This window comes from Ornithorhynchus anatinus, chromosome 7 (assembly GCF_004115215.2).
Source record: "Ornithorhynchus anatinus isolate Pmale09 chromosome 7, mOrnAna1.pri.v4, whole genome shotgun sequence".
Taxonomy (NCBI): Eukaryota; Metazoa; Chordata; class Mammalia; order Monotremata; family Ornithorhynchidae; genus Ornithorhynchus; species Ornithorhynchus anatinus.
Window position 1 is genome coordinate 75,967,511 of NC_041734.1, and position 13,401 is coordinate 75,980,911.

General features: G+C 44.6%; 1 protein-coding gene across 4 annotated transcripts in view; it reads left to right on the plus strand.

Moving 5' to 3' along the window:
* The window catches only part of RAPH1 (Ras association (RalGDS/AF-6) and pleckstrin homology domains 1), a 130,716-nt gene that overhangs the window by 72,741 nt on the left and 44,574 nt on the right, over window positions 1-13,401 (plus strand). For all 4 annotated transcript variants that reach the window (XM_029068983.2, XM_029068981.2, XM_029068982.2 and 1 more), the window contains exons 3-4: window positions 803-908; window positions 4,444-4,949. In XM_029068983.2, coding sequence (XP_028924816.1) covers window positions 803-908; window positions 4,444-4,949 — 612 coding nt within the window. The remainder of the gene's footprint in view (window positions 1-802; window positions 909-4,443; window positions 4,950-13,401) is intronic.

Sequence of the window (13,401 nt, forward strand, 5' to 3'; positions counted from 1 at the left end):
TCCCCAAGGGGACGGGAACCAAACCTCTGTTCATTTCTTTTTCGGCTCTTTTCCCACACTGAGGGAGGCACTTTTCCTTCTTAATTTAGGAATTATCCCATCTAATTGCTGTGCTTTCCTCTGGATTTCATTGATTTCTTGCCTGCCTCTGGCTACCCTTGCTCAGAACCCAAAAAGCTTCCTCAACAAGAAGGCAAAATCCCTTTGAAGAGAAAAAACGAGAGATTTGTCTAGTTTTCACTTCTGGTCATTTTGTACCAAGTGATACCAGCTTCTACTTGCCTTTTGGAATGTGGGGAAAAAAGACATTCTCTATTTAAAGTTGACTGAGCCTCATATATTAATATTACAGTATTATTAGACAGTAATTAGTACAATATTAGTACAGTAATATTAAAGGGTTTGTGTGTAAACCCCAAATTTGTGATTTTAAACTCAGTTTATTTTAGCTCACATCTGTCCTGCAGTAACATTTTCCCCAGTGGTTTTTTGAGAATCATTTGTAATCAGCTTTATCAAGGAGCCTTTTTCTATAGTGCATATATTTTTCAAAGCTGTATATACCTTTCTTTCTATCGGTAATTTAAGCACGATAGTTTCATAAAAGATGTTTTATGGGCGAAAGTAGAATCAAAGTTTGAGATATTAAGTAGTTTGTATGTTACAGAATTTGAAAAAAAGTGATTTATGAGCATTTTTAAATGATACCACTTGGCAGATTTATTACCTGCAGTGTGTACAGTCGATGTATTTTTGTTTTGTTTTTAATATACATTTTAATTCTTCTTCTTTCCCCTTAAAGAGCCTGGATACTGACAAGCCTATGGAACCAGTAAAAAAATCTCCTCTTCGCCAGGAAACAAACATTGCCAATTTTTCTTATCGCTTCTCCATGTACAATCTGAATGGTAAGCTGAAAATGGAAAATAAAATTCTAGTTTTTATGCAAGTTACAGAATGCTGAAATGATGCAATATTAGTTCCACATAGCTTATGAACTAGAATTTGAACTAACTTGGGAACTGGGGCTCTTGATTTTGTAGTTTATGAATCTTAAGATATTAGGGTTATTGTGAGAGAAAATGCCAAAGAGTGAATAAAGCAAAGTCACATCATATTAAAAGCATTTTAAATATTTATTTTAATCCATTTTTGGGGGGAAAGACAAATCCCTTGTGGTGCTGTGTGTCTCGCCGAGTTAAAAGGATAAATATCCACTTCTTGAGATTTCTGCTTGATTTGCACCCCACCCTGTGCTCAAATATATCGTCAATTCAGGAGACCCGACCCTGCCAGTTGTGGGTTAACTGGGCCCTCTGTTGTTTCACCCTGCTGTTCACCTTTGCCCAAAATCTCCACAAGATTCTGGAGAAAGAAACTTATCTGCTACTAATCAACCTCTTGTACAAGCCCTGCCCCCTCCCCGGAACTCCCTCCCTCTTTACGTGTTTTTTATGGCCCTTGTAATAATGTTGGTATCTGTTAAGCAGAGCACTGTTCTAAGCACTGGGGTAGATACAGGATCATCAGGTTGTCCCACGTGAGGCTCACAGTCCTCATCCCCATTTTCCAGATGAGGGAACTGAGGCCCAGAGACGTGAAGTGACTTGCCCACAGTCACCCGGCTGTCAAGTGGTGGAGCCGGATTCGAACCCGTGACCCAAAGGGCTTACTATTTGCCAGGCACTGTCCTAATCGCTGGGGTAGGAACAAGATAATTAGGTTGGACACAGTCCCTGTCCCACATGGGACTCACAGTCTAAATAGGAGGGAGGAGGATTTAATCTCCATTTTCAGATACAGAACCTGAGGCACAGAGAAGTTAATTCACTTACCCAGGTTCACAGAGTAGATAGAGCTGGGATTAGAATCCAGGTCCTCTGATTCCCGGGCCCGTGCACTTCCCGCTAGGCCGTATTGCTTCACATTGGGCAAAAAAATAAATAAAATAAATAAATGTTGGTATTTGTTAAGCGCTTACTATGTGCAAAGCACTGTTCTAAGCGCTGGGGGATACAAGGGAATCAGGTTGTCCCATGTGGGGCTCACAGTTTTAACCCCCATTTTACAGATGAGGTAACTGAGGCAAAACCACTGCTCACACCATTTTCAAAGCCTATCTAAAATGACATCTCCTCCAGGAGGCTTTTTTCTTAGTTAACCTCTCTTTTACTCACCTTTTTTTCCCCTGCTACTGACTGCCATTCCAAAGAGAAGCAACGTGGCTCAGTGGAAAGAGCCCGGGCTTGGGAGTCAGAGGTCATGGGTTCGATTTCCGGATCTGCCACTTGTCAGCTGTGTGACTGTGGGCAAGTCACTTCACTTCTCTGTGCCTCAGGTTTCACCTCTACAATATCGCCAAGATCCGCCCTTTCCTCTCCACCCAAACGGCTACCTTACTATTACGTGCTCTCGTTATATCCCGGCTAGACTACTGTGTCAGCCTTCTCTCTGACCTCCCTTCCTCCTCTCTCGCCCCGCTCCGGTCTATTCTTCACTCCGCTGCCCGGCTCATCTTCCTGCAGAAACGATCTGGGCATGTCACTCCCCTTCTTAAACAACTCCAGTGGTTGCCTATCGACCTCCGCTCCAAACAGAAACTCCTCACTCTAGGCTTCAAGGCTCTCCATCACCTTGCCCCTTCCTACCTCTCCTCCCTTCTCTCTTTCTACCGCCCACCCCGCACGCTCCGCTCCTCCGCCGCCCACCTCCTCGCCGTCCCTCGGTCTCGCCTATCCCGCCGTCGACCCCCGGGTCACGTCCTCCCGCGGTCCTGGAACGCCCTCCCTCCTCACCTCCGCCAAACTGATTCTCTTTCCCTCTTCAAAACCTTACTTAAAAATCACCTCCTCCAAGAGGCGTTCCCAGACTGAGCTCCTCTTCCCCCTCTACTCCCTCTGCCATCCCCCCTTTACCTCTCCGCAGCTAAAGCCTCATTTTCCCCTTTTCCCTCTGCTCCTCCACCTCTCCCTTCCCATCCCCACAGCACCGTACTCGTCCGCTCAACTGTATATATTTTCGTTACCCTATTTATTTTGTTAATGAATTGTACATCGCCTTGATTCTATTTAGTCGCCATTGTTTTTACGAGATGTTCTTCCCCTCGACGCTGTTTAGTGCCATTGTTCTCGTCTGTCCGTCTCCCCCAATTAGACTGTAAGCCCGTCAAACGGCAGGGACTGTCTCTATCTGTTGCCGACTTGTTCATCCCAAGCGCTTAGTACAGTGCTCTGCACATAGTAAGCGCTCAATAAATACTATTGAATGAATGAATGAATGAATCATCTGTAAAATGGGGATTAAGACTGTGAGCCTCACGTGGGACAACCTGATGACCCTGTATCTCCCCCAGCGCTTAGAACAGTGCTGTGCACATAGTAAGCGCTTAACAAATACCAACATTATTATTATTATTTGATTACTCCCTGCCCTTCTGGGTAGCACCTGTGTACATATATTTAAACTCTAGTGCCTTCCCCACCTGTAAATTGTTTTAGTGTCCCTCTCCATGACTAGATTGTAAACTCCTTGAGGGCAGGATCATGTCTGTTAATGATGATGATGATGGTATTCGTTAAGTGCTCACTATGTGTCAAGCACTGTTCTAAGCGTTGGGATAGATGCAACCTAATCAGGGTGGACATAGTCCCTATTCCACATGGAGCTTGCAATCTTAATCCGTTTTACAGCCGAGGTAACTGAGGCCCAGAGAAGTGAAGTGTCTTACCCAAGGTCACACAGCAGACAAGTGGCACAGCTGGGATTAGAACCCAGGTCCTTCTGACTCCCAAGCCCATGCTCTATCCATTAGGCCACGCTACTAACTCTACTGTACTTTCCCAAGTGTTTAGTGCAGTGTTCTGCACGGAGTAAGCCCTCGAATAATTTGAGTGGATTGACTACTAACAGGAAACAGGCAAGCGAGTATTCCTGTTGGAGAATTTCTGGAATTCAGTTATCCATTCCAATACTGGTCTCCACTCCATAGTTTGCTTCCAGGGTTTGCTTCCGTGGTTTCCCATGGAAGCATTTAAAATTCAAAACCCTTATGGACAAACCAGACTGTGCGAAGAAATCGCCTGTCCATATTTTCTTTAATTTATCTAGGTCCTGGACCTCGGACCTAGAAGCAAAGTAACAATAATAATAATAATAATAATACCTGTTAATAGGTGTCCAGCACTGATCAAAGCGCTAGGGCGGATGCAAGACAGTCCCTGCCCAATATGGGCCTCTCAGTCTTAAGTAGGATTTAATCCCCATTTTACAGCCAAGGAAACTGAAGCACTGAGAAGTGAAGTGACTTGCCCAGAGTCACACAGCGGATCGGTGTGCAGAGCCGGGATTAGAACCCAGGTCCTCTGACTACTAGGCCACGCCGATCGTATGGGAAATCCGGACTTGGGCGTGTCGTAGAAACGTAACGTCTGCTGTTCATTGCAGAAGCCCTCAGTCAGGGAGAGGCTGTGGACCTGGATGCCCTCATGGCCGACCTGAGCTCCATCGAGCAGGAACTCAGCAGCATCGGGGCGGCCAACAGTAAACGACAGGCCTCAGAAACCAAAGCTGCTCAGAAACTACCTTCCGGGCGACAGACCTTGAAGCACGGCGCCGTGAAAGGGCCGTCCTCCTCATCTACCCGGATGTCCAAAACCGCCCAAGCCAACTACTCCCTGGACGACATCACCGCCCAGTTAGAGCAGGCCTCCCTGAGCATGGACGAAGCGGCCCAGCAGTCGGCGGCGGAAGATGCCAAACCCACGGTGGCCAGTCAGCATAGACGAACGGCCTCAGCGGGCACGGTCAGCGACGCGGAAGCCCGCTCCATCAGCAACTCATCCCGTTCCAGTATTACTTCCGCAGCTTCGAGTATGGACTCTTTGGATATCGATAAAGTGACCCGTCCTCACGAACTGGATCTGATACATCAGGGACAACCGGTTACCGAGGTAAGCGCTTCAGAGGGCTCGGAGGTCGGACAGCGTCCCACTTGTGACCGTTTATGGGGCGAGAACACACCCAGATCTCGTAGGCGAGCGGATTGTGTTCACGCCAAACTTGAGCGTGGCTCAGTGGAAAGAGCCCGGGCTTCGGGGGTCAGAGGTTATGGGTTCGAATCCCGGCTCTGCCACTTGCCACCTGTATGACTGTGGGCAAGTCACGTAACTTCTCTGTGCCTTAGTTACCTCATCTGTAAATTGGGGATTAACTGTGAGCCTCACATGGCACAACGTGATTACCCTGTATCTACCCCAGTGCTTAGAACAGCGCTCTGCACATCGTAAATGCTTAACAAATACCAACATTATTATTATTAAAGGGCAGCTCATCCTGTATTGCCCATTCTGCCGATGCACGCCAGCCCTGTTTTTTGTTAACAAAACACCCTGAGCCTCATCTGGACAGAGACTGTGTCCGATCTAATTGCCTTGTACCCACCCCAGTGCTTTGAACGGTGTTCGACACATTGTGAGCTCTTACAAGTACCATAAACGAACAACCAACAAACAGACAGGCCCAAACAGGCTTGAATTGTCCGACTCCCAGATTGCCCGGCAGCAGTCTAGTCCAAGCGTACAGCAGAATCCCATCTCGTGGCAGAACTGAATGTGCACGAAAATGTAATTGCAATCAGTTGATCTGAAACGTGTGCTTTCATTACGCATTTTGGGTAGCATAGGCTGCTGGTCGGGGTGGAGGCGGGGAGCATCAGGAAGCTTTACTTCCACAACTCACGTCTATCCAGATACAACGTGCAGCAGTATCAGGAGAAGTAGTTCTATACGTGCACGTGACATTAATCAAACCACTTTAATATGAACTTTCCTTAACACGGGATTTGTCAGGAATCTAACCCCCACCTTCTAGGAGGACTGATTGAATTCTTTGATCTTCAATTTCAAAGGGATTTCTATAGGGTGCCAAAGCCCTACAAATGCTGGTTCTGTGATTAAAGAACTAGAAGCGGCTCTACCGCCTGATGTAGGTTCCATAAGGAGGAAGCATCAGGAATCAAAGAGGAATTTGTTCGCGGTGCCCATATGCTCTGTCAAACCAGCCCAAAGCTTGGCAACGGTAGTTCCAGTGGGACTGTGTAAGAGTTCTTTTGTTTTTCTTTGAGATTTTCCTTTTGAAAATTGAATTAAGAAAGAGACGCTGCAGAACAGTCTCGGAACAGCTGGAAAAGTGGGCCATTTGGTTGCTCAACATAGCTGTCTGGAAATAAAGAATGGGGAAAAAGTTTCCTCGTTCCAATTCTTCTCCTCAGAGCCATCCAGTTGCGTTAGTGGTACAAATAACATTTTTTTTCTGTCTCCCTTGAAACCTAAGGGAGTGTTCGCTGTCAAATCGAGTGTTCTCTGTTAAAGCCTTGCAAATTTTAAAATGGATTCGGGAATATTCATTCATTTATTCAGTAGTATTTATTGAGCGCTTACTATGTGCAGAGCACTGTACTAAGCGCTTGGAATGTACAAATCGGCAACAGATAGAGACAATCCCTGCCCTATGACGGGCTTACGGTCTAATCGGGGGGAGACAGACAGACAAAAACAATAGCAATAAATAGAATCGAGGGGATGAACATCTCATTAAAACAATAGCAAATAAATAGAATCAAGGTGATGTGTATCTCATTAACAAAATAATAGAATCAAGATATTTTAGGATCTTCAGGAATTTTCTTCATTGATTGCATTAAATCAAGCAAATAAGCCCCTTCCCTTATTTTCCATCTTAAGAAATTTGTACCGTCCCAGTAGACAAATATTAACTATTTTTCAAAATTTCTAAAGCATACTTCGGCAGAATGGAAAAAATTGGTGCTGTGTAAACTTTGTCGTAGATCCACACAAGCACATGCTTCCTCAGTCCCAAGTTAAACATGGAGACAAATAGTCGAACATGGGTTCAGTTCTTTTCTGCATACCCAAGCGATCTTTTGCTGTGGAGCCCTTAATTCAGTAATTCATTCAGTCATATTAATTGAGCCCTGAATGTGTGCAGAACACTCTACTAAGCGCTTGGGAGAGTACAATATAACAACAAACAGATACATTCCCTGCCCACAGCAGGCTTCCAGTCTAGAGGGGAGCTTTGTCTCCGGTAATCTCCATCCCTCCAAAGGAAGAAGGATGAGGCCTGGCTTGGCAGTAAATCATTCAGTCACATTTTGAGCACTTACCCTGTGCAGAGCACTGTACTAAACACTTGGGAGAGGACAATATAAGGGATGAGAATTAGAAAACGTCCATCTGACAGCGCATTTTTCAGAAGAAATAGATGTGTGCCTGCTCCCTGTAGGTAGTGTAAGAGGGATGAGGAACAAGAATTTAGCTGGGCAAAAATGTTTTCACTTTTAAGGCTGATTTACAGCTGACTAAAGTTAAACAGAACTGGCCTGTGGGGGAAAAAGTTTTCCAGAGGTGGATCCTGGGTTACTTTGAAAAGAAAATATTGAGAAGGTAATCTGCAGTACTAAAGTATGCTGTGGTAATTTTGTTTTAATGGTATTTGAGCACTTATTATGTGCCAGTCACCGAAGTAAGTGCTGGGTAGATACAACCGGATCAGGTTGTTTGCAGTCCCTGTCCCACTTAATCGCCATTTTAGAGATGAGGTAACTGAGGCACAGAGAAGCAGAGTGACTGTGCCCAAGGTCACACAGCAGACAAGTGGCGGAGCCGGGATCAGCACCCAGTTCCTTCCGACTCCCAGACCCAGGCTCTGGCCACTAACCTACCCTGCTTCTCTAATGCTTGGTAATGCAGCAAAGATATTGTTAAGCAGAACATTCCGCACATTTCTGTGGGTGGTTTTGGCCATTAGAAATCTGTCCTTAGCATATAATAATAATAATGTTGGTATTTTTTAAGTGCTTACTATGTGCCAATCACTGTTCTAAGCGCTGGGGGGATACAAGGTGATCAGGTTGTCCCTCATGGGGCTCACAGTTTCATCCCCATTTTACAGATGAGGTCACTGAGGCACAGAGAAGCGAAATGACTTTTCCAAAGTCTCACAGCTGGCAAGCGGCAGAGCCGGAATTAGAACCCATGACCTCTGACTCTCGAGCCCGGGCTCTTTCCACTGAGCCCCGCTGCTTCTCTATCAAAAGGGCCTGGGAGAAGTGACCTAGCCAAGGGGAGTATGGATAGGGGAGAGGCCAGCAGAACTGGGTTTCTGTTCCCCCATCCCCCCGACAATCACTTCTCCCCTCTCTGTCCCCCAAGGCCAAGATGCTCACAAGCCTTCCTGCCTCTCTTCCAATCTGCCGTGGGTCAGCTTTCTCTGGCGGCTTCTCCTGTCGCATCCGCCCCGGCTTTCCCTTTCTAACGGTATCCTGATGTAGATGCCTTGTAACCGGTGAACCCGACCGTTTCATTTGATGTCTTTCCTCTGACAGGAATATTAGGGGGAGGTTGAATAGAATTCTACATCCTTCATCTTTTTGCGACCCCCTTCGAGGGACAGGGGCCGTGTCTAATTCCCACCTGTGTGTTCTCTCCCAGGGTTTAGCACGGTGCGCTGCCCCCGGTAAGCGCTTAGTAAATGCTATGATTAGCACTTCTTGTAATATTCTGGGAAACATAAACTTTTGCACCTACTTTTGAGAATAATTTCTAAATCATACTGTAATTCAAATTCAAGTTAAACCAACCCACAATCGAAATTAGGAGGTGCGAAAGGTCAGGACCGGAAGAGATTTTCTCATATCATTCCAATGGAAAAATTCCCAGTTATTCATTCATTCAATAGCATTTATTGAACGCTTACTGTGTGCAGAGCACTGTACTAAGCGCTTGGAATGTACAATTGGGCAACAGATAGAGACAATCCCTGCCCATTGACGGGCTTACAGTCTAATTGACAGACAAAAACAATAGCAATAAATAGAATCAAGGGGATGTACATCTCATTAACAGAATAAATAGGGTAATAAAAATATATACAAATGAGCGGATGAGTTTAGCCATCGTATCGATTGTGCCTGTAAATTTTGCTTCAGTGAAGCCGTGATTTTTCGCTGGAACTTGAGCCCAATGTGAGTCTTGAACTTCGTAGGCTTCCAAGCTACTGGGGCAGGAGATTAAATCATAAACTGTCCCTTGTTGATCTGCCATTGATGGAGAGAAAGGTCAAGCCAAGCCAAGAATACTTTGCTCTTTTTCCATCCAGTCGAGAGGAAGGAGACCGTTCACAGGAATCCAGTGCCCTCATTTGTCGCTTAATTTGCCGAGTTAAAATCCTACCCTCTCTGCCTTCTCACATGCTAATGCTTTTTTTTTTTTGCAAGAAATTATCCGAGGGCCCTTTTCTTGTAAGCCAATTTATGCGGACTTTGAAATTGGAATCAACCTTCCAGTGACTTCAATTTGTGAATTTTCTATATTCTTCTAACTGACTTCTGCAGTGGCCTTAGAATTTTGAATAAAAGCTGATTGCCAGAACTAGCACATAGTTTAGAGAGAAGCATTTTCCTTTCTGTTCTGTGAAAATCAATGCCATCATTCCTATGATATATTCCCAAAGACCCTGTACAGTGTTCTACACTCTAAGTATTCAACAAATCCTGATGCTATTTGTTTATTTGATTCGATGACCGAGGCCAGTTTGATATAAGACCCAGCTCTAATTATGGTATTGAGTCTTCCACGGTTTATTTATCCTGCTGGGAAGGAAGAGGTGTTCAACCTTTTGTAACCATTTGTAGTCACATACCTAGAAGTCTATATTTTATCAAGTTATGGAGGATTTTAAGTGATTATTTTTTCAAATCTGAAATAACTTTGCTGTGTGTTTTGGAGAACACTCCCAACTGTGCATACCCACAGTGGATAGAAAATAAGTAGCCAGAGAGATTTAGAAATGTATAATAATAATAATATTGGTATTTGTTAAGTGCTTACTGTGTGCAGAGCACTGTTCTAAGTGCTGGGGTAGATACAGGGTAATCAGGTTGTCCCACGTGAGGCTCACAGTTAATCCCCATTTTACAGATGAGGGAACTGAGGCACAGAGAAGTTAAGTGACTTGCCCACAGTCACACAGCTGACAAGTGGCAGAGCCGGGATTTGAACCCATGACCTCTGACTCCCAAGCCCGGGCTCTTTCCACCGAGCCATGCTGCTTCTCTAATATATTTGGTTGTCTAAGAGAGCCATCTCTATATATTTATCAAATCCTTTATCAATCAATCACTGGTATTTACTGAGCACTTACCATGTGCAGAGCACTGTACCAAATCCTGGAGAGGATAAAGGACAATAGAATTAGCGGACGTGTTTCCTGCCCATAACAAGCCTACTCTATCTTCTAAGCACCCCGGGTAGGTCAAATGTTTTGAAACATTCGATTTTTTTAAAAGCATTAAATCTTTTACAACTTTTTCAAAGAACTCAAGTTTGAAACCGCTGGGTCTCAGTTGGGTCTGAAACTTTTAAAACAAAACAAAAAATTGATTAAACTCTCAACCTCTTGGCTGCCCTCCTGCGTTCTTTCGGAAGAATTCTCTTGGTAGTCCTTGTCCTCTCCCTCTGTAGTAGTTATCGACCCAGTTGAAACTATTAAATTTTGCGTCCCTCAACACGGGAAGGCATTTACCCACGTTATTGCTGCGTGCAAGTAAATGGGAGGTGAGAGGTGGTCGACTGATTTATTTCCGTTACCATAATCCTGAGTTCCTGCCCCTTTCCTATCTGAAGTTCATGAAAATACGGGCACCTTAAGGGATGATAAAGAAGGAGAACTGGGTTATCAAAGAGTGTATATGCTACAGTATATTTTTTTTTATGAGACGGGAAAGTGAATTTTGGTATTAAGCCTATTTGAAAATTGCACTGTATGGATACATTTGTGTGAGTTTATAAATTCCCAAGTGTCAGTCCTTCAGTTGGTGGTGATCATTCTTTCACCGTGCTAATCATACGAACTGTCTTCCAAGGCCCACAGAAAACAAGACAATGGTGAGAGACTGAACGATCGTCACTGAGGCTTATGTGTGGATGTAAGGATAATTACTAGTAAAGGTCACTGGCATGCTATCCACTTCCTTCTCTAATCATTTAAAGAAATACAGTAGTTCTCCCAGAGTAAAACTCTGAATAATGCTGCTGTTGACTTCTTTCCAGAGTGAAGAGCGGCTGTTCTCTCAAATGTGATTTCCTGTTGCTTAAGGAGTGTTGACTCCTCACTAAGAATGTGCATGTGACCTTTCATTAATTTCCAAATTGGGGGGGGGGGGGGGATTTTATCAAATGCATAAGGAAATTACAGTCGATTTTATGAAGCACGTCTCTTGTAGTACCACCCCTTAGCAGATGGTTGAATTTTGCAAGTGAACAAGAAAGAAGAAAAATGTACAAGTTAGACCCACACCAAGAATGTGAGCATTCTACACGTAAAATTATCTTTCAGAGAATCTTTGAGATTCCGAGGGTCCGATGGGGATGTTAAAAATCAGTGGTCTTTGTTCACCCCTAAATGTCATATGACATATTTTAGAAAATAAATGAATTAAGGACTTAATACAATTTTGATGAAAAAGAGAATAGAACCATCTGGTTTTGAATCTCTAGAAGGGGTTCTAGTTTCAAATCGTATTGGCACGTTAATACACTGGACTATAAAATGCACTGAGAGCTAAAGAAGGACTTTGAAATAAATGTATAGGAAAAATCTTGTAGTAAATACATTTTCCTAAATATGTCATTCCCGTCTCTGGTGTATCTTAAAGGACATCCTCATGTGGATGGAATTACGGGCGGAGCGGGAAGGCCTGAGCGGAGTGCTAAGATCTTAATTCTCTTCTGCTTTGCGTGAAGAGTCTACAGCCCCAGAAGTGGTATTTTGAACTTGGGTCAGAAGCTCCAAACACAGGGCTCTAAGAAACTTGGATGATCCACCTTAATCCATCAGTCAGTGGTATTTTTTAAGTACTTACTGTATGCCGAGTACTGTACTGAGCGCTTGGTACTAGACTTTAAGCTCGTTGTGAGTGGGGAATGTGTCTGTTTATTGTTGTAATGTACTCTCCCGAGCACTTAGTACAGATGCTCTGCACACAGTCAGCGCTCAGGAAATACGATCGAATGAATGAATGGATGAATAAATTGGGAGAGTCCAATAAAACATAGCGACTTCCCTTGGGCCACTCTGGAGGTTTCCATGCCAAAGGGTTTTTTTGGGCACAGGCACCCGCTCAAGCATCAGGCGAATGTACTGTGGAGTGTTCTTAATAATAATAATAATAATAATGATGGCATCTGTTAAGCGCTTACTATGTGCTGAGCACTGTTCTAAGCTCTGGGGGGATACAAGGTAATCAGGTGGTCCCACAAGGGGCTTAGAGTCTTCATTCCCATTTTCCAGATGAGGTAACTGAGGCACAGAGAAGCGAAGTGACTTGCCCAAAGTCACAAAGTGGAGGAGCCGGGATTAGAACCCACGACCTCTGACTCCCAAACCCGGGCTATTTCCACTGAGCCATGCTGCTCCTCAGGATGCTGGGCTCCAGCCCCGTGAACGCTTGTGATAATCCAGCCCCACGCGTGTACATCTGTGCACATGCCACAGCAAGTGTTTCACTCTGCATTTTGGCTGGTGCGTGAGAGCATTCTTTTGACCACACAGCTCTGCCTGGGTGAAGACCCGATTTTGCCGACGCATGTTGCTACAGGGCAAGCTTTCCTTGAGCAAACTGCAGTTTTTTTATGAAAGAATTCAATCACTCAGTTGTATCTGTTGAGTGTTTCCTGTGTGCAGAGCTCTGTACTAAGATCTTGGGTGAGTAAACTAAAACACAGTTGAAAAACACATTCCCTGTCCACAGCAAGCGCAACGTCTAGAGGGTGAGTCAGACGTTCATTTAAACAAATTATGGATGCGTTCGTAAGTTCCGTGGGGCTGAGAGAGGAGTGAGTAAAGGGTGATGCACAAGGGAGTGGGAGAAGAGGAAATGAGGGCTTAGTCAGGGAAGGCCCCTTGGAGGATATATGCTTTTTTAATAACGTTTTGAAGGAGGGGAGAATGACCGACTGTCGGATGTGAAGAGGGAGGGCGTTCCGGGCCGGGGCAGGACATCGGCGAGCCGGCGGTGGCGAGATAGACCATCAGGAGACAGTGAATAGGTTGGCATTAGAGGAGTGAAGTGTGTGGGCTGGATTGCAGTAGGAAAGCAGCGAAGTAAAATAGTTGGGAGCTGGTCGGGGGGGCAGGCAAAGTGATTGAGTCAGAAAGAAACATTGATGGAAATAAGGTAGATTACCCAATTTTTGGTTTTTTTTGTTTTCTCATTTTTTTTCTAATTGTTTCTAATCTGGCCTCCCTCTACCGATTCAGTGATGTTGCTCAGGCCTCCATACTCTGTGTGTGTGAATTTGAGAAGAGATCAGAAAATCAATT